Source organism: Excalfactoria chinensis, chromosome 4, assembly GCF_039878825.1.
Source record: "Excalfactoria chinensis isolate bCotChi1 chromosome 4, bCotChi1.hap2, whole genome shotgun sequence".
Taxonomy (NCBI): Eukaryota; Metazoa; Chordata; class Aves; order Galliformes; family Phasianidae; genus Excalfactoria; species Excalfactoria chinensis.
The window spans coordinates 77297063-77319821 of record NC_092828.1 but is presented as its reverse complement, the minus strand read 5'-3'; the positions used below and the strand labels follow the sequence as shown (position 1 = coordinate 77319821).

At 42.8% G+C, this 22759-nt stretch overlaps 1 protein-coding gene across 2 annotated transcripts in view; it reads left to right on the top strand.

Moving 5' to 3' along the window:
• The first annotated feature begins 794 nt into the window (after positions 1-794).
• The window catches only part of HDX (highly divergent homeobox), a 39470-nt gene continuing 17505 nt past the window's right edge, over positions 795-22759 (top strand). Inside the window, exons 1-6 of one of the 2 annotated variants that reach the window (XM_072336374.1) lie at positions 795-901; positions 2828-2974; positions 5469-5615; positions 9174-10295; positions 13807-13860; positions 21475-21621. In XM_072336374.1, coding sequence (XP_072192475.1) covers positions 5469-5615; positions 9174-10295; positions 13807-13860; positions 21475-21621 — 1470 coding nt within the window. In that variant the 5' untranslated portion in view covers positions 795-901; positions 2828-2974. The remainder of the gene's footprint in view (positions 902-2827; positions 2975-5468; positions 5616-9173; positions 10296-13806; positions 13861-21474; positions 21622-22759) is intronic. The other variant, XR_011903527.1, reaches the window with a different exon arrangement.

Here is a 22759-nt window from a genome sequence, read left to right as displayed (position 1 = left end):
TGCACGTCTGATGAGTCCACATTAGCATCGAGGCACAAAATTAACTGCATTAGTTTCACATCAGGACTTGTGAACTATGCAAGACAGCGATGGGGGAAGCCCGAAGGTTATCTATTAACACAACAGGGCCTCGAATCTGCAGCTTCTCAGTGCTACATCAGAGCCAATAACGCAGACTGACGTGATTTCAAGCGTCCGCCACACCACGCAGCCCACGGCACGGCTGGGCGGCGTCGAGCTTCCCGCTCACAGGGACACTGCGGCCTGCAGAGCCGGCCCATGCCAGGCCAGCAGTGCTGCCTTCATGCCGTGCACTGGCACAAAGGCACGGTGTGATGCTGGTGAAGCACTGGTGGGCATTGTGAGGCACCCGGCATGTGCTGCACGTGCGGGCTCTCAGCGAGACACGTACTGGTCTCAAGCTACGAGAAGTTCGTTTCTTCACGGCCCTGCTGCTCACGCAACCGCAATCCCGCTCCTTTTCTACCTTCTAGATTTTAACGGGACACACCTCCCCATCTGCCCAGCAGTAAGGAGGGCTGCAAAGTGCAACCAGCGCTGTTCCGCCACCATTCAGCGCTCTCTATCCCTCCACCGGGCGCTCCCAGGTGCCCACGGCCGCCGCCCGGTGCGGGGATGCCGGCGGTCACGGGGCCGCGGGGCGCGGAGGGGCTGAGGGCGGCGGCGCCCCCCCGGACCGGGGGGCGGGGGCGAGCACCGTCCCGGCCGGCGCTGATCTCACGCTCCCATTGGCCGCTGTCTGCGCTGACGTCACGATCATGATGAGAATTAATGATCGGAGGCGCTGATTTCATTGTGTGACGCCGGGACCGACCCAGCCGAAACCGGCTGAATCCGGAGCCCCGAGCCCCCCCCAGACCGGCCCCCCCGCCGCAGCACGGTAAGCGGGGCCGGGCGGCGGCCGGGTCCCGGGGCCGAGGGGGTGCGGCCGGGGGGCCGGGCCCGCGAAGCGACCGCGGCGCGGCCGGGCGGGCGGGAGGCGCCCCGGGGCCGGCGGCCTGGCGGTGGGGGAGGGCGGCCGCGCGGGCTCGCTCTCGCGCGCAGACCCGCCTCGGCCGCGCACGCGCACTGCGCCTCTCCCGGCGGCCCCGCGCGGCCGAACGCTGAGCACCCGCCGCTAGGGGAGCGCGCACGCGCACGGCCGCTCGGCGCCTGCGGTGGGGAAACGTTCTCCCTGCGCGTGCGCGCGCTTCAGCCCGGCGTGAGCGGGATCGGGCCGCGGCCGGCCGAGGGAGGGCAGCTGCGCCTGCGCAGTGCGCAGAGCCGTGTGGGAGAGCGGCAGGGCGGGGTGTGCGCACGCGCAGAAGGAACATCGCCTCCCCCCGCTACATTGGGGGCGGGCGTTCTTTTTATGTTGCCGTTTGCTTGTTCGCTTTCTTACTATTGCTCGGGTTAAAACCAAGCAATCAACCGACTGGTTGTGCACATGGTACCTTCTGTGTCTCTGTGTTAATCCGAGGCAGTTTTATAATGTAAGACTTTTTTAGTTGCTCTGAGTGCAAACGTTCCTAAGTGCAGTTTCAGGTCCAGGACAAGTTTCTGTTGGAAATTATAGGGATATTCTTAAGTCCTTATTGCCCAGCTTTGCAAGGAGTCGCTGTTGTCAGGGTAGCGTCCTGCCCTGTGTGGCTGCTTGGCTCAGCGCTCCCAATGCTTCACGCCTTTCAGATGTCCGCAGTGCTCAGTGTTGTAAATGACAAACAAATAAGTATTTTTTTTCCCTTCAGTTGCTGCTTCTCCTTTTATATATATGTTTTTCCCCAGCCCTTTGAAGCAGCCATGGCAGAACAGATGAACAGTTGTTGGGTACACTCGCCTTGTCTATTTTTCTCCTGTCGGTACAGGAGCATTCCCTCTTTCCTCACATGTGAGACTCCTTGACAGCAGTGTATCTCTGGGCTGCCCTGGGTCTGCCCGGAGAGATTCCTAATTCCAGGTGCTGAATCAAGTAGCCAGAGTGGCAGAACGGCTTGTTACAGCCACCCATGGGGCACAGCTGTTCCACAGAGCGTACGGTTCATAAAGAGAATGCAGTGTTACCTCATAAGCCAACTGGCAGTCATTCCTCCATGTTCCCCCCTCTCACTCGTGCTCTTGCCACATGAAGGCAGAGATGATAAATACTTTGGGAAAAGAACTGTTGTCTGAAGAAGTTCAGCCATAGAAATAACCTTCATCTCCTCTGATGCGGAGCGAGTGTGACAGGCTGAAATGTGTTAGTAGGATTATCCTTCCTGAGGCTCATATTCAGCAGCCTTGAAGGAACTGAAGGGCATTGCAGTACCCATCTTCATTCTTACTGCTTACGAGCTGTAGATCCCCAGGGCCTGACTTCAGCTTTTGGAGTTTATTTACATCTCCCTAACCAGTGTGTTTAGAGAAGGGCTTCTACTGGTAATATATACATTTATTTATTTTTTTCAATTAGTATTCAGGTTAGAAAGGGAATGAAGTTCAACATCTTTATCTTGGTGGGCTTATTGTAGATTGAGGAGTGGGAGATTACCAAGCTGGAAAGACGAATGATGTTAATTGGCTTAGGGCTCATCACAAGTGTGAAGGAAATTCAGCAAACCTAACTTTTCATTTGTCATTGATTGTTCCCAGCACTGTCACTTAACCGCCAACATGCTTGCCAAAACCGCCTCATATTATCAGCAAAGCGGGCAGATGTTGAATTGTTATAAATACAGCTTTGTTACCCCTGGCTCTTACTGAAGGTTCATGGGCTTTCACTTTGCATGCTGCTCAGCCTGAATTTCACAAAGTTCACAGCGTTCTTTTCTGAAACAAACTCTCATTTCAGTTTCAGTGTGTTGCCCACCAGCTGGACACCGGGTTTTCCGAAGAACTCCAATGTGTCTTTTCTAAGCTTGACGAGTGAAGATTAAAGTTAAATTATGATAAGAATCCATGTGGATTTCTAACTTGGAGCCTGCAGTTCAAGATAAAGGTGAGAAATCTAAACAAACTGGTATACTTTGTAGGTACACAAGTTGGAAAAAGGAGATTATAACCTTTGGAGTTACAGAGATTGTCCTGAATGATACCAAATCCATTATGGAGACGTATGAACCACTGATTCCCTTGATAGTAATGTGGCTGCATTACTGCTAGGTAATGTCAGCACTCTATAACTTACCTCCAATTTGCGTATATTTCTACTAACAGTCAGGAAATGCTGATATTAAATAAATTGTAAGAATTAATGTCTTATTCTGTATAGCTATGAAAACTGATGCTTAACAGGTAATACTTCTTGAAGATATTAGGAAGTTAAAAGGGGAAAATTAATGACTTAACCACCTAATATTAATGTGATTCCTGATTTCCTTCTTCTTGTTCTATGTAATCGAAGATCTTTGTGAGAATTTCTATTTCCTGCCCTGCTATGAGCAGCTCACATATCACATTAGATAGCATATTCAGCAAAATCTCAATAGTTGAGATTCATAAAGTAGTAGACACAGAAGTGTAATGTGGACCATGCCAATTGCTTTGGGGCCCCCAGGAAGGGGTCAGAATTGAGTCAAAATCAGCTCATATTCATGCTCCTCAGTCCCGCAAGCTGCCAGAGTTCAAGAAGGTTTTGGACGATGCTTTCAGACACAGGGTTTGGATATTGGGTGGTCCTGTGTGGAGCCAGGGTTTGGACTCAGTGCTCCATGTGGGTCCCTTCCAACTCTACACACCCTGATTCTGTTCTTTAAAGGTAGCATAAATCAGCTGGTGACTGCATCATCCTGTGTATCCTCGTGGGAGATTGGAAGATTGATCTTAATGTAATAAAGTAGATTTTTATGAGCTTTATTGGTTTGTTATTCAACCAGATCCTTTCAACAGCACGATGTTCAAAGCAAGTCTATCCTTTGCCCAGCTTGAAAATAACTAAAATACAGATGGTGGGAAGTGTATAACACTGGCAAAGTCTTTGGTAGTCATGCACTTGACTGAGAATATGAAGTAAGAATTAGTAACAGAGGTAAAAGTGTGATTACAAAAACATCTTTGATTCTTGGACTGAAAATAATGCAGTAATTTTTGCTTGTGCTTTTGAACCATTAATGATTTTGAGCCCTTAACGATTTTCTTTATTTGCTCCATTAGATGTTCTGCAAGGATTAGGCCTATTTCCACGCTACTACTTTCCATCTGAAATTTCCAAAAATAGCAATTAAAAGCTTGGTAACTACAAAGGGATCCCCCATCCACTTCATTCTCTGCAAGATTATGTTATGGATTCTTCCATTTGCTCTGCCTTATTTTGGAGTAAATATTTAAAGTATTAAAAATAACTTATACGTGATGGCTTTTTTTTTTTTGTTTTGTTTTTTTTTTGTTTTTTTTGTCCCCTCTTCCTCCTGAAGCACAGAGTCAGATGTGGGCTGTTTCTGGACGGTGGAGTGCATTGTCTCAGCTGGCTCCATTCTGTTTAAGAGAAAATAAAGGGCCTGTTTTGGAAATGTTGTGGGGAGCCTTACTTGCTGATTGCAGTAATTCCAATCAGAATAGATAACCAGGGGATTGTATGTAATTGGCTTGCACAAAGAATATAAATAATGTGAAACTTCGCTTTGTCACTATGGAATCTCTTCTGTATTAATTTGTTTGCACTTGGTAATATTATGCAGTTTGCCTTTTCCAATTCTTAGGCATGATTTTAATGTGCCATGAAGCTGTACCTGGTCTAACACTGCCACTGAACTGCTGCTGAAAGGGCTGCCTGAGCCCTTGGGCCTCCGCCATAGCGCCACATAGCAGTGGCTTCCCTGGCAGGGAACTGGTCCAGACCCTCTACAACCTTTCTGTTAGTTTGAGGTTGTCTTTCGAGTTGGTCTTCAGTTCTGGTCCCTGATCTTTTCGACCTTGCATCTGCGAAGTGCCAGTGCTGACACAGCAGGAGCAGTACGGATGACCGGCCCTGGTAGTGTAGGATTTGCTGAAGCCAGAGTCAGTGGGAACTCCTGGTGCCAGACTGTAACCTTCATTCTTCTTTCAGATCATGTATCTCTTTTTGTTAGTGGAGGGGACACATCTGCCAGTATTGCTGGAATGGCTGGTATTACTCTGTTTTGCCTAATGCCTTTTTTTTTCTCTTTATTTTAAGTGAAAGTAAAAGATGTTGTCTCACATTGGATTTAGCAATATGATACAATATTTAGCTCTTGGATTTAGCAATATGATACAATACTTTCTTAGAGAATTCTGCCAGTGGTGTTCCAAACATGTAGTTCACCTGCTGGACTTGAGCCTGTCATGGAGGAATACTGACTGTAACAGTATTGCTGTTTCAGGGTTTTTGTTTGCTTTTGAAATTATTGGTAAAGGATTGCATAAGGCAAAGATGTCAGTGCTTAACATTATCACAAGCATAAATAAGTGCTTGTGCATTTTGCAGGTGTTACAGCATGTATTGCAACTTTCTGAGTATCTTCTTTTATTTTTAGATGAATCTGCGTTCTGTATTTACTGTAGAACAACAAAGGATATTACAGCGTTATTATGAAAATGGAATGACAAATCAAAGTAAAAATTGCTTTCAGCTCATATTACAGTGTGCACAAGAAACGAAACTGGACTTCAGCGTGGTCAGGGTAAGTACTGAGGCTTTCCAAATTTGCGTGTAAGTTACTTGTAAGTTATTTTCAAACTGTATGCATTCATTCCTTTACAACAAATATCTTCAGCGAGCTGGAGTGTCTTCCTGTGTGTCTGTGAGTCAGACTTCACACTTGTATGGTGTGTGCATTTGTATCCAGTGAGCCTGTTTATAGCCTGTTCTCTCTGAAATGTCATCACGTGTTTGCTGTGTTAAGCAGGTGCCTGAATGGCACAAGGAGTGTTTGTTTTGTTGTTGGTTGTGGTTTGTTTTCATTTTTCTTTCTTGTCTCTCGTTGATGTCTCTTGTTGATTGTATTTTTTAAGTTAAACTGCAAATGGAATTGCCCTGTGGAAACTTTGTGCAGTGCACTGTAACAAAGAAAGGGCATGTTTGTAGAAAACTATTCTTAAGGTAAAGCAATTTCTATGATCTAATGTGTTTGGGGGAAAAATATCAAGGTTTTTCATATAGAACACTGCTACATTCATATTCCATGTCGCAGTCATAAACACTGTGTCACATGTTATTATTTACAGTGAGTACATTGTTTTCTTGTAGAAGAACATCGGTAGTGCTAACAGGAGCTCTTCCACATTCTATGAATCCCACGGGAAGGGAAATAAGAATCCTTTTGTGAAACACTAGACAGTAAAATGGCTGTTGTCTTGGAGGAGAAATAGAAATCATGGAACATAAACTGAAAGAGTGACAGTGGCAGTGAAGCCAGCTGTAGGTGCTGCAGCACTGGGCATCAAAGAGGAAAAAGCGAGATCAGTCTAATTCCTCTTAGACGTGTACCTATGGTGTATTGAAAATAACAGCCCCTCCTGCCCCTTAATTCTTCACCAGATTCCCCTCTCTCAAAATTCCGTGCAAATATTCAGGTTATGTTCTCAGCTCAGGATGCTCTGAAAGTCACCCATAGATTCTAACTCACTGCCACAGAGAGTCGTAACAGGAATCTGCTTGCTGATGGTGTAGTTGTGCCTATTTTCCTATTTTTATTCTGATTCAAAGACCTAGAGGAGGCAGCCAGTCTCTCCCCTGTTTGCACTTCTCATTCACTTTCCATCTTCCTGTTACCATTCCCTTCTCTATTACCCTCACTGCAATAATGTGTCATAGCCTTTTTCTTTAGTTGTCTTCCTTTGCTGAGCCCTTCTTTCCGTAACATATATTCTTCCTACTTAACTGCAGTGGAAACAGACTATTTGTAATATTGTTTTTATGATCTTACCTTTCTCTAATTCAGACTTCTCCTTTTTGCCTCTTGGCAGCCCGCTGTTCTGTTTTTCTCTAAGACTTTTGTCCAAGGTTAGTGCTTCCTTGTATGCTGTCTAACAGAACAAAGGGCAGGTTGCAGCTGATGCTTGAAGTAATGACTATGAGGAACACAAATTACCTAAATGAACTCAAATTTCATAACTCTATAAATAAACTAATTAATTCCCCAAATGAGGATTTCTGTAGCTTTCTCCCAGAGCACTATACCTGCTTTTCCTTATCTTGAGGTGTGTTGGAAAGAAGTCCTATTATGATTTGCTGTGAAAATCTACAGATTTTATTACTGCAATACATAAAATATGCCTCTCCCTTTCAAAGTTAGAAAACATGGAAGATTACTTCCAGGAAAATACTCTGCCCTCTTCAAATGTAATGGTGCTGTAAGTGAACCCTGCACGGTTTGAATGGCATGGTTTTGTTGATTAGTATTAGCATATTTCTACTGTTGGTTGTATTGTGGCTTTGCAGTAAGTGTAGCAGGTATGACTTGTTAAAGTACGTAAGTTCTCCAGCTTTCAGTCTTCGCAGTAGTTCTCCCCCCTTGCTGAGGAGCACTGATCTGGGTGGTGGTGCATGTGGTTCTCCCCTCAGTACAACAGTAAATGTTACTGTAACAGAGCACTTAGAGCTTCATTATTTTTCACGTCTCTTGAAGGAGTTCCTGAGGACATCTGGTTGTCATATTTAGGGGGGAACTGGTTAAAACTAATGACTGATAGTCACTTGTTGGGGTGTATATCGATTATGGGGCAGTCTGAAATTTGGGGGGGTGTCTCTTTTCCTGGCTCAAAATCTGCAGTGTCTCTAATAATAATTTCTGGTTTAAAAGTTTGCTGACTGAGAAGAAATAACGAAAAATAAATTTGGTCTTCTAAATTTGTTTTAAGCAATAAAAGGAAATGACTTGAGACTTGTGGCTCTGATTTCATGTATTTAAACTTGATTCTGTAAAGCAGGATTCTAAAACAAGTAACTGAGATTTGATTGATGCAATAAACCATGCTTCAAATTAGGCATCTTGTAAAACTGGACAAGGAACGAGTAGAGAGGATCAGAGGTTTCAAGGTATTTCTTTAAAACAGAGGAGTGTATTTTGCTCTAGAAAATCTGTTTACTTCCCCAGCAGGTGTTAATATGTGAAGAAATCTTGCCTTCTTTCATGTGATGAAGTGTAGATCTGAGATAGGTACTCAGTGCTGTTTCCTTGTGGTGGGATGAAGTGGTTTATTGATTAAATCAACACATTTGGGTTGCTCAGTGCTGAGATGTGCCGTGGTTTAGTTTTAGGCATGCAGCGTGTGATACCCAGAGTGGTACAGACAACTGTTTCTCTGTATCTACATATAATAAACAACAGAAGCTGATGCTAAAGGATTTGTTTTGTTGTTGCTGTTCTTTGGCCCTTATGTCTGCTTACTTATGCTGTCACATTCAGTACAAACATACTGTGGTGAAAGAATGAAGCAAGTCCTGCCTTGCTGATCATGGAAGTTCCCAGGAGTAGTTAGATGGTGCTTATGCTTATAGTGTTAGAGCTGAAGATTCCACCAGATGAATTCTCAACTCTTACAGCAGGGGAAGATTTGCCTACTTGAAAAACATATCCATATACGGTCATTGTCACTTACAGAAATGTCCGTCATAGCAAACTTCTGTTGCAGTCCAACCCCAGTGCTACTCTTGTCTTGTGCAGCTGGCAGGAGAGGAATTAGTCTGTAGGTCTGAATATTTGACAGAAGTGTTTTATCAGAAGGACTTGTTCCTTTTCTTCTCTTCTTCCTCTTAGCCTAAATTCAAGAAGTAACAGTTTCTGGTCAAGACAGTTCTGAGAGTTGTGTCTCTCAGTTATTTGGTTACAGAATCTTCCTTCTTTTAGAAGTAAATATAGTGGTATATCTTATGAAGGTTTGGCATCCCAAAGTGCTACATGCAAAAACTGATATTTGGGGGAATTAGTTGTGGGATGCCAGTGAAATTAATCTTAGGGATAACTTTGGGATAGGAGGCATGATGAAGTCTCAGGGATTTTGAGAAACTGGAGATCTGAAGTCAAAATGGGTTCTCACGTGTATTGCTACATCAGTCCTAAGCATGAGAGATGTGGATTTCTACCTTGAGTTGTTCAGAATCTGCATAATTAAATGATTGATGGGTCTGTAAACTTAGGTCTCAACTTCAACACTTAACATTTCGTTAGATCTGCTTAAAACTGAAATTGCCTAATGTTTTCTGCCCGTTTCATGCTTGTGTTTGTTATTGTTTGCAGACGTGGGTTGGCAATAAAAGAAGGAAGATGAGCAGCAAGAGTGCTGTAGAATCTGGAGGTGCTCCCCCAGGGACCGCCCCTTCTGCTCCCTCGGTACCACCAGAAGCAACGGTTAGAAATGTGGTAAATATTGCTCGATCCCAAAGTCAGCAGTCTTCTTGGACCTCTTCTAATAACGATGTAATAGTTACTGGTATATACAGTCCTGCTAGTTCATCCAGTAGGCAAGGATCCACCAAGCAAACAAATGCTTCAATGGCAGAAATACATAAAACCTCTATTTCAAGACTACCAGGAAAAAGTGATGCAGACTTTCAGCAGCAGCACATCCCTATAGGGAGACAGATACCACACTGTAAAAATGCTTCCCTATTAGTAGGGGAAAAAACTATTATTTTATCTAGACAAACAAGTGTACTGAATTCTGCAAACTCCATTTACAGCCACACGAAAAAAAGCTATGGTGGTTCATCAGTACAAACTGCAGAGTTGGTGTTACCTCAGAAACCAATGATATGCCACAGACCCTGTAAAGCTGAACTCATGGGATGTCAGAGGTTACAAAAACCAGAACATGCAGCTCTTGCATCGCATGTGCCCCCTGGACAAAGGGCTAACACCAGGGACCCTTCTTGTAGCACACAAAACCTGGAGATCCGTGAGGTGTTTTCTCTGGCGGTTACAGATCAACCTCAGAGAATTGTGGGAGGAAGTACAGCACAGAAGCATTGCTCAGTGGAAGGCAGCTCTCTGTCCATTGCGATGGAAACTGGAGATGTGGACGATGAATATGCTAGAGAAGAAGAACTAGCATCCATGGGAGCACAAATACAAAGCTATTCAAGATACTGTGAAAGTAGCAGTTCTGTTCGAGTGGAGAACCAAAGTGCAACCTTGTCTGGGCCAGGAAGAAATGTGAGCTGTAGTTCTCAAATGGCAAATGCCAGGGACGTGCCTGACAGTATGCTGTATCACAGCAGAGACTACCACTTGCCTGCACGGACCTCATTACATACATCCAGTACATTGTATAACAGTGCTAATGCATCAAGAAGTACTTTTTCTCCTCATTTTACATCTTCAAATCAACTGAGGCTGTCACAAAACCAAAATAATTACCAGGTAACCTGTCAATTATCTGTCTGCAAATCTTGAAGATGAGGTTGTAGATAAGTACTGTCTTTGGAATTTGTGAGCTAGTAAGTGGTAGGTTTGTATTTCTGTAAGCTGTGCTCAATTTGTCTTTCAGCAGAGGTAATTCCTTATTAAAAGTGAAGGTAGGGCTGTAATACTGTAGCACTTCTGTCCGGGTAGCTGAGCCCGAGGCTGCAGTGGGTAGTCTCATACTGAAGATCAGTGTGGGCTTTGTGTATTCAATGGATAAACTTTATTTATATGGAGGAATCATACCTGTGATTGCTGATACATGCTAAAGCCATGTGTCCTGACTTGGCTTGCCAGTGCACGTCACAGCTGTACCCTTTGTTGGTCCTCTGCAGACATACTTTGCATGTGGCACAGGGCAGAATGTGGGATCACACTGTCATCCATGTGCTGCACAGTTGCTTGTCCTTATTAATGTCAGGTTGGATTAGCTATTCTGTCACTGTCTTATGACTGACAGGCTGTTATATTACTCATTGCTTTTCCATGCTATTTCTGTTTTAATTTATCCTGAAAATGAACCATATAGAAGTAAATCATATTTTAATGTGTGTTGCTCAGTAGTATAGGGAGCAATACAATATGTGGTGGTTTTTCTGTCTCTTTCTTTTCCCCCCCTTCTTTCTGACTTGTTCCTATATCCTGTCAGAATTTGAAAGAAAGTTCTTTCTTTTGAGTCTGTAAGTGCCCCTTCTCTCCAGAAATCACCAGAACTACTCTGGTCTGGATTCTGTGCAGTAGATAGGTCACTGGCACTCCTTACTTATGGCCTTTTGTAAGTTGAGTACTGGAAAGTGCCTGAATCTCTTTATAGATAAAATGTCACCTATCATGAGCCATTCTGTCTGGCCATGTGATATGGTATGAATCAGATCAGGGATGTCTCTCTGACCTTATTGTTGTTTCTGTGATGCTTTTGTCCTCTGTTACAATGATGTACCTATTGTCTGGTAAGTGAGGATTTCTTTACACCATTTGACTTCCGTGTGAATCTTTCACAAATCCTTTGCCCTTTGGATTTAGGAATATACCTTGGATTGAGGGAAATTCTGTTTCCTTTGGCATCCATTACCCTTACGTACTCCTGAACTTTGGAAGAGCTGGAAAGGTTGTCATTAATGCATTTGTTGCTGTAGCAGTTCACTCTGTGAAATATTAAGATGGCACCTTTCAGGATCAGAATTTACAGGGGAAGACAAAAGCTGTGATCTTAAGGCATGTCGTAGTTCTGTAAAAACTGCAGAGGAAAAATGACTTGCAACCTGGACAGATCCTGTACTGCCTTGAAGAAATGGTGGCTCTGACTTGTGATCACTGCATTCCTCAGTTCAGAGCAGCGCCAGCAGTGAAAACCCTTAACACAAGGATGTCTTCCTCAATTTAAAAATAGATTAAACCTGAGTTACGTGATCATTAGAGTAGTTAAACATCCAAGCAGATGTTTCTTTAAAGGCAGGAATGGGTGATGTGTGTTTTGATGAAGTAATTACTGTTGTACATTGGTGGGCCATTTAATTAGCAATTAGCTGCAGCTTTCTTACTGGTTCAGTTAATCAGATTCATCTTAGTGTAACCTAGAAATAAATTTTAGTAAAATGATTGATTTTAATGCCTGAGCAGTTTTGCTAAGCAAATCGTTCAACCCACTGACTTCTGTTAGTTTGGCGTTGAGCTTATTGAGCAGGAGGCTATTCTTACTGGGCCTCAGGGCTGAATAGGGATTTGTCCTTAGTTTCCTTCCCCAACCCTAAGGGGCAAAAATACTGTTGAAAAGTGTGGGTGAGGATTTTTTTAATTACTTTGTTACACACACTGAAGCACTGGTAATCTAATTTAGCCCCGTGTTCTTCTAGGGAAAATTGTAAGCCTTGCAGCAAGTACAGCAGAGTAGGATATATATAGTATAGATTTCTTTATTATTATGGTTCGCTTTAAGGATGCTTACAGGCTTGCAGAGGTGCGATCAGAGAGAGCAGGTGGGAATGCTGGGGAGAGCAGCAGGGAGCAGGCTGCAGGAGCACTGCCTGCTGCCTCTACTTCCACCAGGATGTGCAGCAGCTCAGGGTGGTGCGGGGCTGTTGAATTGTCCCAGTGCTGAGAGTTTGGGACAGGGAATTCACAGGTGAACTGGGAAAAGGCTGTGCAGGAACCTTGTATTTGCATAGAAAAGCACTGTTTTCTGTAGCTCCACTTCAAATCTGTTGCTCTTTTGAGGTATAAGAATGTACACTCCAGTGTTAGAGGTGATCTAAAGCAGCTTCACGTTGTAGTTAATTTTGCAGGGGAAAAAAACACTGAACAGGAAGGCCTCAGAAAAGCCAACTGTGTGAGTACGGAATGCACTGCTGTTGTGTGGGGCAGCAAATCTTAATAGTTGTAAGTTGGTTCTAAAATGTGTGCTACTAAGAAATGAATAATTTAGATATGAAAGCTGACACAGGTTTCCTCTTAGGAGGGAAAAGTGTTAAATTCTAGCTCTTCTCCTCAACCCTCCTTGTGCTGTAATGAGAGTCAGCCATTGGGTAGTCCTCAGCACTCAGCTGAAAGCTTGGAGAAGGAAGGTTTTGTACAATAGACAAACCGTACCAGGTATTCTATATTTAGTCATACCCGTGTTGAAAGATTCATTATTAGAGCATTTCCCTAATACAGAAACTTTAGCATAGCTGATACAGTCATCAGGAGGAGATTTTTCTTCCTCATGTACAGCGCGTGTAGTGACATGAGATTGATTAATCCCTTGAGCTATGTTTATTCTCTGAAGCATTGCTCGTCTGTAGCAGAAGCTGACATAGAATCCTAAATAAGCCTAAAATATTCCAGGCTATAAAACATTGCACATGTCCAGGGAAAATAGTGCAAGATTTTATTTTTTAACCAGTCTGATGTCTGGGAATGATGGAGGAGCCATGAGAAGCAAGGGAGCTAACCTTCACCTTCGTACCCATTCCTCTTCCTTCGTTAGCCTCGTGTCCTTAGCTTTTCTCCTACTCTGCAAATTCCTGGTGTTTGACATTGGATAATTCAGTTTCCAGTGTCCTGGTGGGTTGTTGTTTGTTTTTTTTTTTCATTCTGAAAGTTTAACTGACATAGTTGAAAGATACAACAGTTCTGTTGAACATCAGGCCTGTGTCTAACTCCGGTCTGCTTAATCTTACAAGCTTTGTGTAGTTGTGAAATGTAAACTTGCGTTCTGAACTGTCAGTTTTGAGATAGCAAAAGTACATAAGTATCTGAATTGCCGTTGTGTTGTCACTCTCATGAGAAGAAGCAGATTGTTTTTAGTCCTGTAACAGTAGTGCTAAGCGTGGCTTTGTTTTGCTTTTAAATCTTAAACAGTTTATCTTAAATGTTGTTATCAGAACCAAATGCACAGTATTGAAGTCTTCTGAAAGTTGCTCACTGTTTGTTATCGTTGCAACCTAAGCTGCTGTTGTTTTCTGTTCTGATTTGCCCTTCCTCTCTACAGATTTCAGGAAACCTTACTGTGCCTTGGATTACAGGTTGTTCCAGAAAAAGAGCAGTAAGTATATTTCCATTCAAGCATCTAATACATCAAGCACAGGAATGAGAAGTTTATCTAAATGCATTCTTAGAAATATCAAGTCCTGTTGTACGTTCCATCATGTTTTTTTCTTCCATGTACAAGTTTTCTTGAGATTGTGTGCTTTTTCTGGAAGGCGCCATCCCAGTATCATTTAATGACCTTTTCAAACATCAAGCAGGCAGGCAGTGCCCTTGAGTACAGTCTCAGTAGCTGGCTGAGGTGGTTTCACAACACTTCACTGTTGGAAAGGAGGAATTTATTCCACCCCCACTCCCTACAGGTGCACTGCCACCCCAGCCATAGCACTGGTGCTGGTGTCTAATGGCAAGGTAATTCAAGTTAAGCATCTGACCTGTCAGATACATATCTCTTCCACCGAGCTTCCTTCTGCTGAGTTTGTATTTTTTCTGGTTTTAGATGAGAGCTGAACGTACTTGGGATCAGATGAGCAGCGGGATCGTGTGGCTGGGAGCCATGAGGGTGGGGCAGCAAGATCCAGATGCGAGTTTTTACATTGGCACTCGTACTTCATTATGACACCAAAATGGCAAAATGCCCCTTCCTGTATGCTTTCCATCTCTGTGTGGTATGAGTAGTGCTGGTGCAGGAACGCAGAGTTATTGATGCTGATTGCAGCCATGTGTGGCAGATTCTGTCCTGGTCTAGTGCAGAGCCCTCGACTACAGCATTACTGGGGGTAACACCAAATCTCCTCTTGTGTCCCCAGTTTAACGTCAGTGGATAATGTTCAGGCAGGACATCTTCAACTTTTGGCAGTAAAATTATAGTTTAGGAATGCTTCTAAACATGGAAATTGTTTCTGAGAAGACTTATCTGTTCTCTACTATCATTAAGACTTTGTGACACTTTATGTTCACAACAGACAGACTTGAACTCAAAAATGTTTTTCAGTAGGGAATAATGATTGAGAGTGTTACATTTTTCCCATCAATTCTTCTTTTCTGTATGTACAAACTAATGAGGCACAAAGCATTTGCTTGGACTTTGGGTAATTAGCTTGCCACTTAGGCTACAGTGTGAATAGTGTGTGTATGATAGGGAAGGGTGAGAGAAAACATGTGGGTGTGGAATTTCTTGAAGCCTGGGCAGGCACATGAGCAGCTCAGTGAGCAGCTGACATCTTTTCTTGCAGATATCTGGGACGTTTTACCTCCTAATGAGCTACAGATTTGCTGACTGATTCCTTCTGTAGCAGGGGAAGTTACTGTACCAGTCTGTTCACTGTTTGCAAGTGAGATCTCTCCAGGGGTAGAGTCTCCTGGGAAGGGGTTGGTGGTTCCACTTCCTTCTGGCATATCAAGGATAGCTGTCTTTCCCCACAGCGCACCATACTCCCACTTTTATTTGGGAGGTAAGCGCTGCAACTTCACATTTCTCCAGCTTGAGCCTTAGATATTTGGACCACTTAAGGGAAAGACTTTTCCATTAACATCAGCTGCTGCTTAAGCATTGCCTCTCTCCATAAACTGTAATTTTAATCACCTATTTAACAATGTAAACTATTTTTTTCCAATCCATTTCTGTTCTGAATTCCCTATGTAGATGAATTTGTTTCTTTTTCTCTTTACTTCTCCTATTCCTTTTCAACCAGGATGCAACACTAGACTGATTTATTTATTTATTTATTTTCCCCTTTTTGCTCTAGGAAGGCTGCACTGCCATCTGGGGATGAACCCAGCTGACAAATGCAGATGTAAGCAATTGCAGTAGATGACTCAGGGAGGTTATGTTTTGACTGAGAGGGCAGCAGGTAGACTTTCAAGGCGCCCATCTTCACAGCACAGAGTGAACCATAAATGAAGTATCTCCTTTGCTGTGCAGGGCAGAAAGCATCCCCCCTTTCTGTCAGTCAATCCAGATAAATTACTTCTGATGGCAGTACTTACCCTTATCTGATTTAAATTGGGACACTGGACTTCTTCATAGACAAATATACGTAGAGTGAGCTGGATAAGCAATCAAGGAACTGGATGGTTTGTGAGTCGGTATTCAGGACTTTTATTTTTTTTAATAGGTGGTCAGAAAAATTAGGCCAGGTAGCTGTGGGGTTGGCACTCCAAAACTGATACATGGACTCGGGTGTAAGGAAACAAGAGGAAAATCTCTTACTTCTTAGCAAACTTCAGTTTCAAATGTGAGATTCTTTTGAACAAAGAACATAAGGAAACAGAAATAGAATGCACGGAGTTGTAGAACTGTGATTATGGCAATTACTACCATTCAAGCAGCAAGAAGGCTGATCTGTATTTTGTTTAAAATAGAGAAGATTGTGTTTTAGATGCTCTGAATTTGCTTTAATCTTCTGCCTTGTAATTTGTTTTCCTCTCCTTGTCCTTCAGCTGCATCGAGTCAAATAACTGTGCAGTTCTACAGAAACTCTTGCTGGTCTGCTCAGCTATGCTCTAGAATGATGTAATCCTGACTGTAGTGAATATTAGTATAGAACTATCACTCTGTTTTTCATGTGAATGTCTTTCAGAAAACATGGAGTTCTGTACTGTAAAGTAAGTGGAGGGCTTCTGTCCTGAATGTATGCATTTTGATTTTAGATCAGTGGGCTATTATAGCCAATTCCAATAAAATTCTAGAGACTCTGGCATTGAAGTGTTCCTCTCAGAGTTCTGTCTGTCACAGGAGCACAGTAGTGCACTTCGGATCAGGTAAAGGACCAGATCCAGCTCCATCTTGCTGTGAGTCCTGCCACCAGCTGAACTTGCGCTTCTGGGGGAAGAAGGCATTGGCAGCTGGTGGTGTGGGTATGTCAGTACAGCTGCTGAAAAAAGTTCCTTGTTGGGGTGTTATCTAAAAAGCTCATGAAAACTACAGCCAATGACAAAAAATATATCTCTGAGTGGCTTTCAGAGTAAAATGAGAACCCACAGGGGTTAAAACCAAGTGCACTTCAGTTACGCCTTTTTATTTTAAAACTGTATGCCAATATTGAAATATTTATTAGGCCTGCCTCCCTCCGAGCAAACATCAGGCTTACTGAAATAGTGGAACAAGGTGCAAAAAGTCTCTTCTGGAAATCTGAGGTTGCATACTGGCGGTACACGAGCTGTAATGGTTTGCAGTCCATACCCAAGCATGTGTCTATCTGAGGGCTCTGCACATTGTGTTCTTCTCTGTATCTTCTGCTCTATGAATGCGACTGGTGGTAACAATTCTAACAGCTCACTCCTAGCCGTTTTGCTGGGGGCCTTCAGGTGTGTTTCTTTGTCTTGAGGTTGGAAGTGTCTTGTGCTAGGTACCGATCTGCTCATATGCTGACAAAGGAAATCTTGAGATGAGGAAAAATTGTGTCCAGAAGCCAACTCTCCAAATCATGTTGGTAATTATGGCCACCAGCTGCATTTTTATTTATTTATTTATTCCCCCGGGAGAAATGTGTATCCTGGGAGTCTTAGTGGGTTGGGTGGAAGTGCACACAGGGCACCAGCCCACAGACAGCAGGCTCTTCAGGGGTACTCTGGCTGGTATTTCTGCTGATAGTGTTAAGGGAAAATTCAGTCCAAAATTGTAAAGGTTTTTTTAGTGACAGCAAAGCAAATTCTATACTCTAGAGTTGTGTGTGGCTGAAGACTAGCCTGTCATTTCTATAAAGGGATGCACTGTTGGCCGTTGGAGAAGAAATTGCAATGTTTGCTAGAGAGTAAGACACTGCAGTAGTGGCTACTTTTTGTTGTGAGAGGTTTATTTGCTAGAAGTAACTGTGGTCTTACAACACTTAATTCCAGAGCATCAGAACTGGGCTGCTGACTTCTTTATGATGACTTCAGTGGAATTTAAACACAACTTTTGATATGGAACAACATATAGTGCTCAGCTGCATTCATTGTAAATGCAACAGTATTATATTTGTATTAAAGCTCTAGTTCTTTCACTTCAGAATATGCCCTTAAAATATGCCTAATCTGAACATTTTCCACTGGCACATAAAAACTGATGTAAAAAAGGCAGGTGTTAATAAAAGACGGGCTGAGGGTGCTTCGCTGAAATGCAATTATTCGTACAAATTACAGACCCTACATTTGCACCACAAATATTGCAGGCATGGTGGGTATTATGAGGGGTTGGCCAAGTGCCAGGGATGCCTGTAATAAACTGGGTCATCTCTTATAAGAATGTTGTTATTACACTCGAGAGGTCAGGGGATAAGCGGGGTTTAACCCTGAGCTTGGCAGAACTGCTGATTCAATTTGCTCACAAGGATTGCCTTTCATTGTGAGCTGATGGGCTATTTTCTGCTGGAAGAAGCTTCTCTCTGCTTTTCAAAGTGTGGACAACAGAACTGATAAATGTGAAGTATTTCACAGACAGCTAATGCTCTCAGGGGTAAATTTGGGCCTCAAATCTGCAACTAGTGAGTCTGAAGAAAGGACATGAGAATTGTGTTAACAATATTTATAATAATGGAGTTAAAATTAGAAACTGAATTACTGACTTGTCTTCAGTTATTGTCTTCATCCTGAAGATGAAGCTTTTCAGTGTTATCTTTCTTGTTTTGTTATTTTTTCCCCTCCCTGCGGCAACTGGTGCATCACCATCAGTGCTGTGGTATTTGTAGAGTTGTACATTTTCTTCTTTGTTTCCCCCATTCCTCTGATGATACTAAATAAGAGTTTTAACTAAACTGATGGAAGTGTAGATTCATGTTCAGTGTAGGAATTCTGCCCTTTATTTTCTCACAAAAGGCACCAACTTTGGTGAGAGTGTTAAGTAATCTTGAGTTAGTGTATAATTCAGGAGTCAAACTTGTAGTATTTGTCAAGGGGATGATAATGTCATTGAATGTTGATTGTGTAAGAAATCCTTGCAAAGACACTGCACAGTCACTTAGAGAAAGCAGTCAGTCTGAATCTGAGTTTTGGACAAGCTTAGGTGTTATGTACATTTAGTAAGCCTATGGGCTGAGGTGGATCCCAGCAGTGAGAGCAGTGTAAGTCAGGGATAAAATCTTCCTTTGTGCTTGCTGATGCAGTGTAGCTCATGTCTGTGAGGAGCAAGTGTGTGGGCAGGAAGCTTCTGCAGTTTGTTTAATGTGCAAGGATCTGCTACTCATAGTGACTTGTAGGTCAGTCTGAGCCCCCAGGTGCCAAATATCTTTTTTTAGGAGGCACTGGTAAGATTTCCAGTCTCAGTCCTCCCCTTGGAGATACTGAGGTTAGTCAGGCTGGACCAGGCTCTCAGCCCCCCTGATCGAGTTGTTGGTGTCCCTGCTCATTGCAGGGGAGTTGGATTACATGACCTTTAAGGGTCCATTTATTCCAACTCAAACGATTCTATGATTATTGCTTCTGTTTCCTACTTCATGTGTTTCTAAAGAATACCACCATTTATTTACTCAAACTTCTTTCCTCTCAGTTTTGTTTCTGCTTTCTGGACTCTCGCATACAGTATGTTGCTGTTTTTTTTTCATTCATATCTCTTGTTCTCCATTCCCTTGTCTGACCTGCAATCAGTATCAGTGTGATTCATGCGCTGCTGCACGAGTCCTTCAGCAGAAAGAGGAAGGGTAAAGTACCTGATGTGACAGCAGCTGCAAGAGCAACCAGAAAGCAAAAATACGTGTTGTCATCTTATTCCCAAGTATAAGGAAAAACTAAATCCGTGTATTTAGCATGCAAAAGCTGAGCAACTTCTAAAAGAGGAGAGGTTTAGGTTAGATGTTAAGAAGAAATTCTTTACTCAGAGGGCAGTGAGGCCCTGGCACTGCTGCCCAGAGTGCTGTGGGTTCCATGCACTTGGAGGTGCTTAGGGCCAGGTTAAATGGGGCTCTGGGCAGGCTGAGCTGGTGGGGGGTAACCAGCCCATGGCAGGTGTTGGGATTGGGTAGGCTTTCAGATACCTTCCAACCTCAGTGAAAATTATACAGTGCTGTTTGAGCAGCGAATTGTTGCAGCAGGGTTGTCAATGAATTTTCTGGCAATAACAAGTGATTTTTATGTTTTTATTTATTTATTTTTAATAAACACTCTATATGCCTCAGAAGATAAAGTTGCCCTAAGCTTCTGGTCCATCCCAGAGAGTGGGGGAGGCCAGAGTGTCTTGTTTCTCCTTCCGTAGTGAGCATTGCTGTCGTCTTCCTTTCAACCTTCCTTTTCTCAGTGCTCGGCTGCTTCTCCCTGACCATTCCATGCAGCACGAGAGAATTCATGCAGCCCTTTTCAGAAATTACAATCTGCTTTGCCAGCCACTGTAAGAAGAGAGATTGTCACAGTGATTTGGGAAATGACCGCATGTCATTCTTTAAAGGTGGCTTGTAGGTAGTCAGAGCATACCAGGTCAGGTGAGGATAACCAGCATCTTCTTAGGAGTGAGCGTGCATGAGGGATTTAGTTCAGTTCAGCAGTGTGTTTTCAAGGTGAAGTCCACTCCTTGCACTTTGCTGCTTGTCCTACAGCAGCCCTGAAAGGCAGGAGTGCACCTGAGGCACTGCTGGGCACAGGATGGCCACAGCTCCAGCACCAGCTGCCTGGCTGCTGCTGGGCTCCTGCCCAGCATGTCAGGAGCTGGGTGGTGAGGGAGGGTTGGGGGGGTGGGAACAGCTTCTGATGTTCTGTACTTGGATGGAAGAAGCCACAGCCACATTTTGACACCTTTTTTTACCACCATATTAAGGAGGCTCAGGTGCTTCCAACATTTTGCTTTTTAATGCACGTTAGAGTTAGTTATTTCATGAACAGTTTGCAAATGGGCAAACTTGGATTTCAGGTATGAAACCATGATTATTTCTTTGAAAATTCAACTGCAATGATGACAAATTTGGCACGTGTGATGACTACATACAAATGCACTTTATAGTTGAGTTTGTGTGCTCCTGATGGCCGGAGAGATGACAAACATGGGCTGGTATAAAGAAACCTGAAATGTTAGTAAAAATTCTGGGCTAAGAGCTAATGATAAAGCTTTAAAGTCCTGTTAGACTGATGCCCATAAAAGTGGTAGGAAGAATTAGCAGGAAGTTTAGGCTTTGTTTCTCGGTTTCGCTGCTTATTATCAGTAATCTACTATCACCTATTTTGATAAATATACAGAAAGAGGTAGGGAGCTTGCAAATAAACTGTAGAACCAATTTAAACTCTGGAGCTCACCAAATAAACATTAAAGTATTCCCTTTAGGAGCTCAGAATCCTTTGAATTATGCATGTATTGTAGTTTGCAGTAAGATAAAAGAACTTTAGGTGGGGGAGGGTGAGAAAAGCCTTAAGGAATAATTTCCATAAACTGGGTGAAGAGAGTAAACAGCACAAGTGGAAAAAGTTATTTTCAGTAAGGCCTTTTAGAGGGAGATGAAACAAGTTAAAAAATCAGGTGGAGTTTGGAGCAAAGCTAAAGTGCTTTAAACCCATTGTAACACTGCAACTGCCTTTCAGGTAAATTCCAGGGTGTGCTGTACTGGCCTGGATAAGAAACTGAACTTAAAAAATATACTTAAGGGTGAGTTAGAAGAAAAGCCACTGAGACAGTGTAACGTGCGTCCTACAGTATGCAAGACCTCCGGAAATTAAATGAACAGTATGAGGATCTTTAATCTAACAGTATTCTATTCTACTTTTTATCTTACAGTTACAGGACCGCACCCAATTTAGTGACCGAGACTTAGCGACCCTAAAGAAATACTGGGACAATGGCATGACCAGCCTGGGCTCAGTCTGCAGAGAGAAAATTGAAGCTGTTGCTGCAGAATTAAACGTTGACTGTGAAATAGTGCGGGTAAGAAATCCAGAGCAGAAGCAAAAATAGGACAGATGAAAGCTTTTAAAAATTTCATGAGGAAGCTTGAAATAGATTTCACATGTTACATAATGAATGACCATGTTCGGAAGTGTTCTCTTGCTCTTTCTGTAGTCTATATATAGAAAAAAGCCCTCAGGTAAGAGTCTTATTGATCAGGAGTAGGAGTAGCACTCCAAACAGTTTGACGTTCTGTTTAGATTCAAGTGAAGCTTTAAATAAGTCCTGCGTGTTTTTAGGGATAGCCTGGGTGAATGAGAACTGTTGTCATTTATATTGTGATTAAGATACAAAAAATTCCTCCTGGAGTGACAGGAAAAATATTTTTCAATACTCATAGGAAAAAATAATTTTAAACAATAAAATTTATTTTCCAAGGCTGCTTTGAAGCTGGATTGAGATGTGATAGAGGGCAAGGGGTACTGTAAAGGATTCCGGGTCCTTTCAATTTGATAGTATATGCCTTTGAGGAAGGATTGCTTTAGGAAGTACATGTTCAATGTAGATACCCTGTTTGCTGAGAGTCATTCTACATTGTCTGCTCCAGAGGTTGGGAAGTTTGAACATAGTTGCCACTGTATTCACAATTACCAGACATATCATCACTCTAAAACCACTGGCCTCTTTTTCACTCAGTGCTTCTGTTCTTCAGAAAACAGTCTGACTGTCTTTGCAGTCAGCACAAAAATATGATTAGTGCCGTCCTTTCCAATCTTAATGGGCATGACAGTTGTGACTGCTCCTTTCAACCTTCAGACTGCTCTTTTTCCATCTCTCCCTTAAAACCTGACGTCAAAGGAAAAGAGGATGACAGCAATCAAACTCCTGAAAAGTGTATGAAAAATACAAGGAAAAGGCATGACAATTTTTTTTGTTTAATAGAACATAAAATGATTGTACTTAAAAGATGAAACGCTACCAAAACAGGAGAGATGGGAGCCTTTGTTTAAAGCTCTTGTGAAGATCTGTTGGGTTGGTATATCAGTATGGTACCAAATTAGTTTCAAAGCAAACATTACTCTGGCTATTGAATTGCTTGTTTTCCTGAGTGAATCTGAATTAGGAAAAAATGAAGTTGCACTTTTTTGGAGGCTTAAAGGAATTGTTCTTTTCTCTG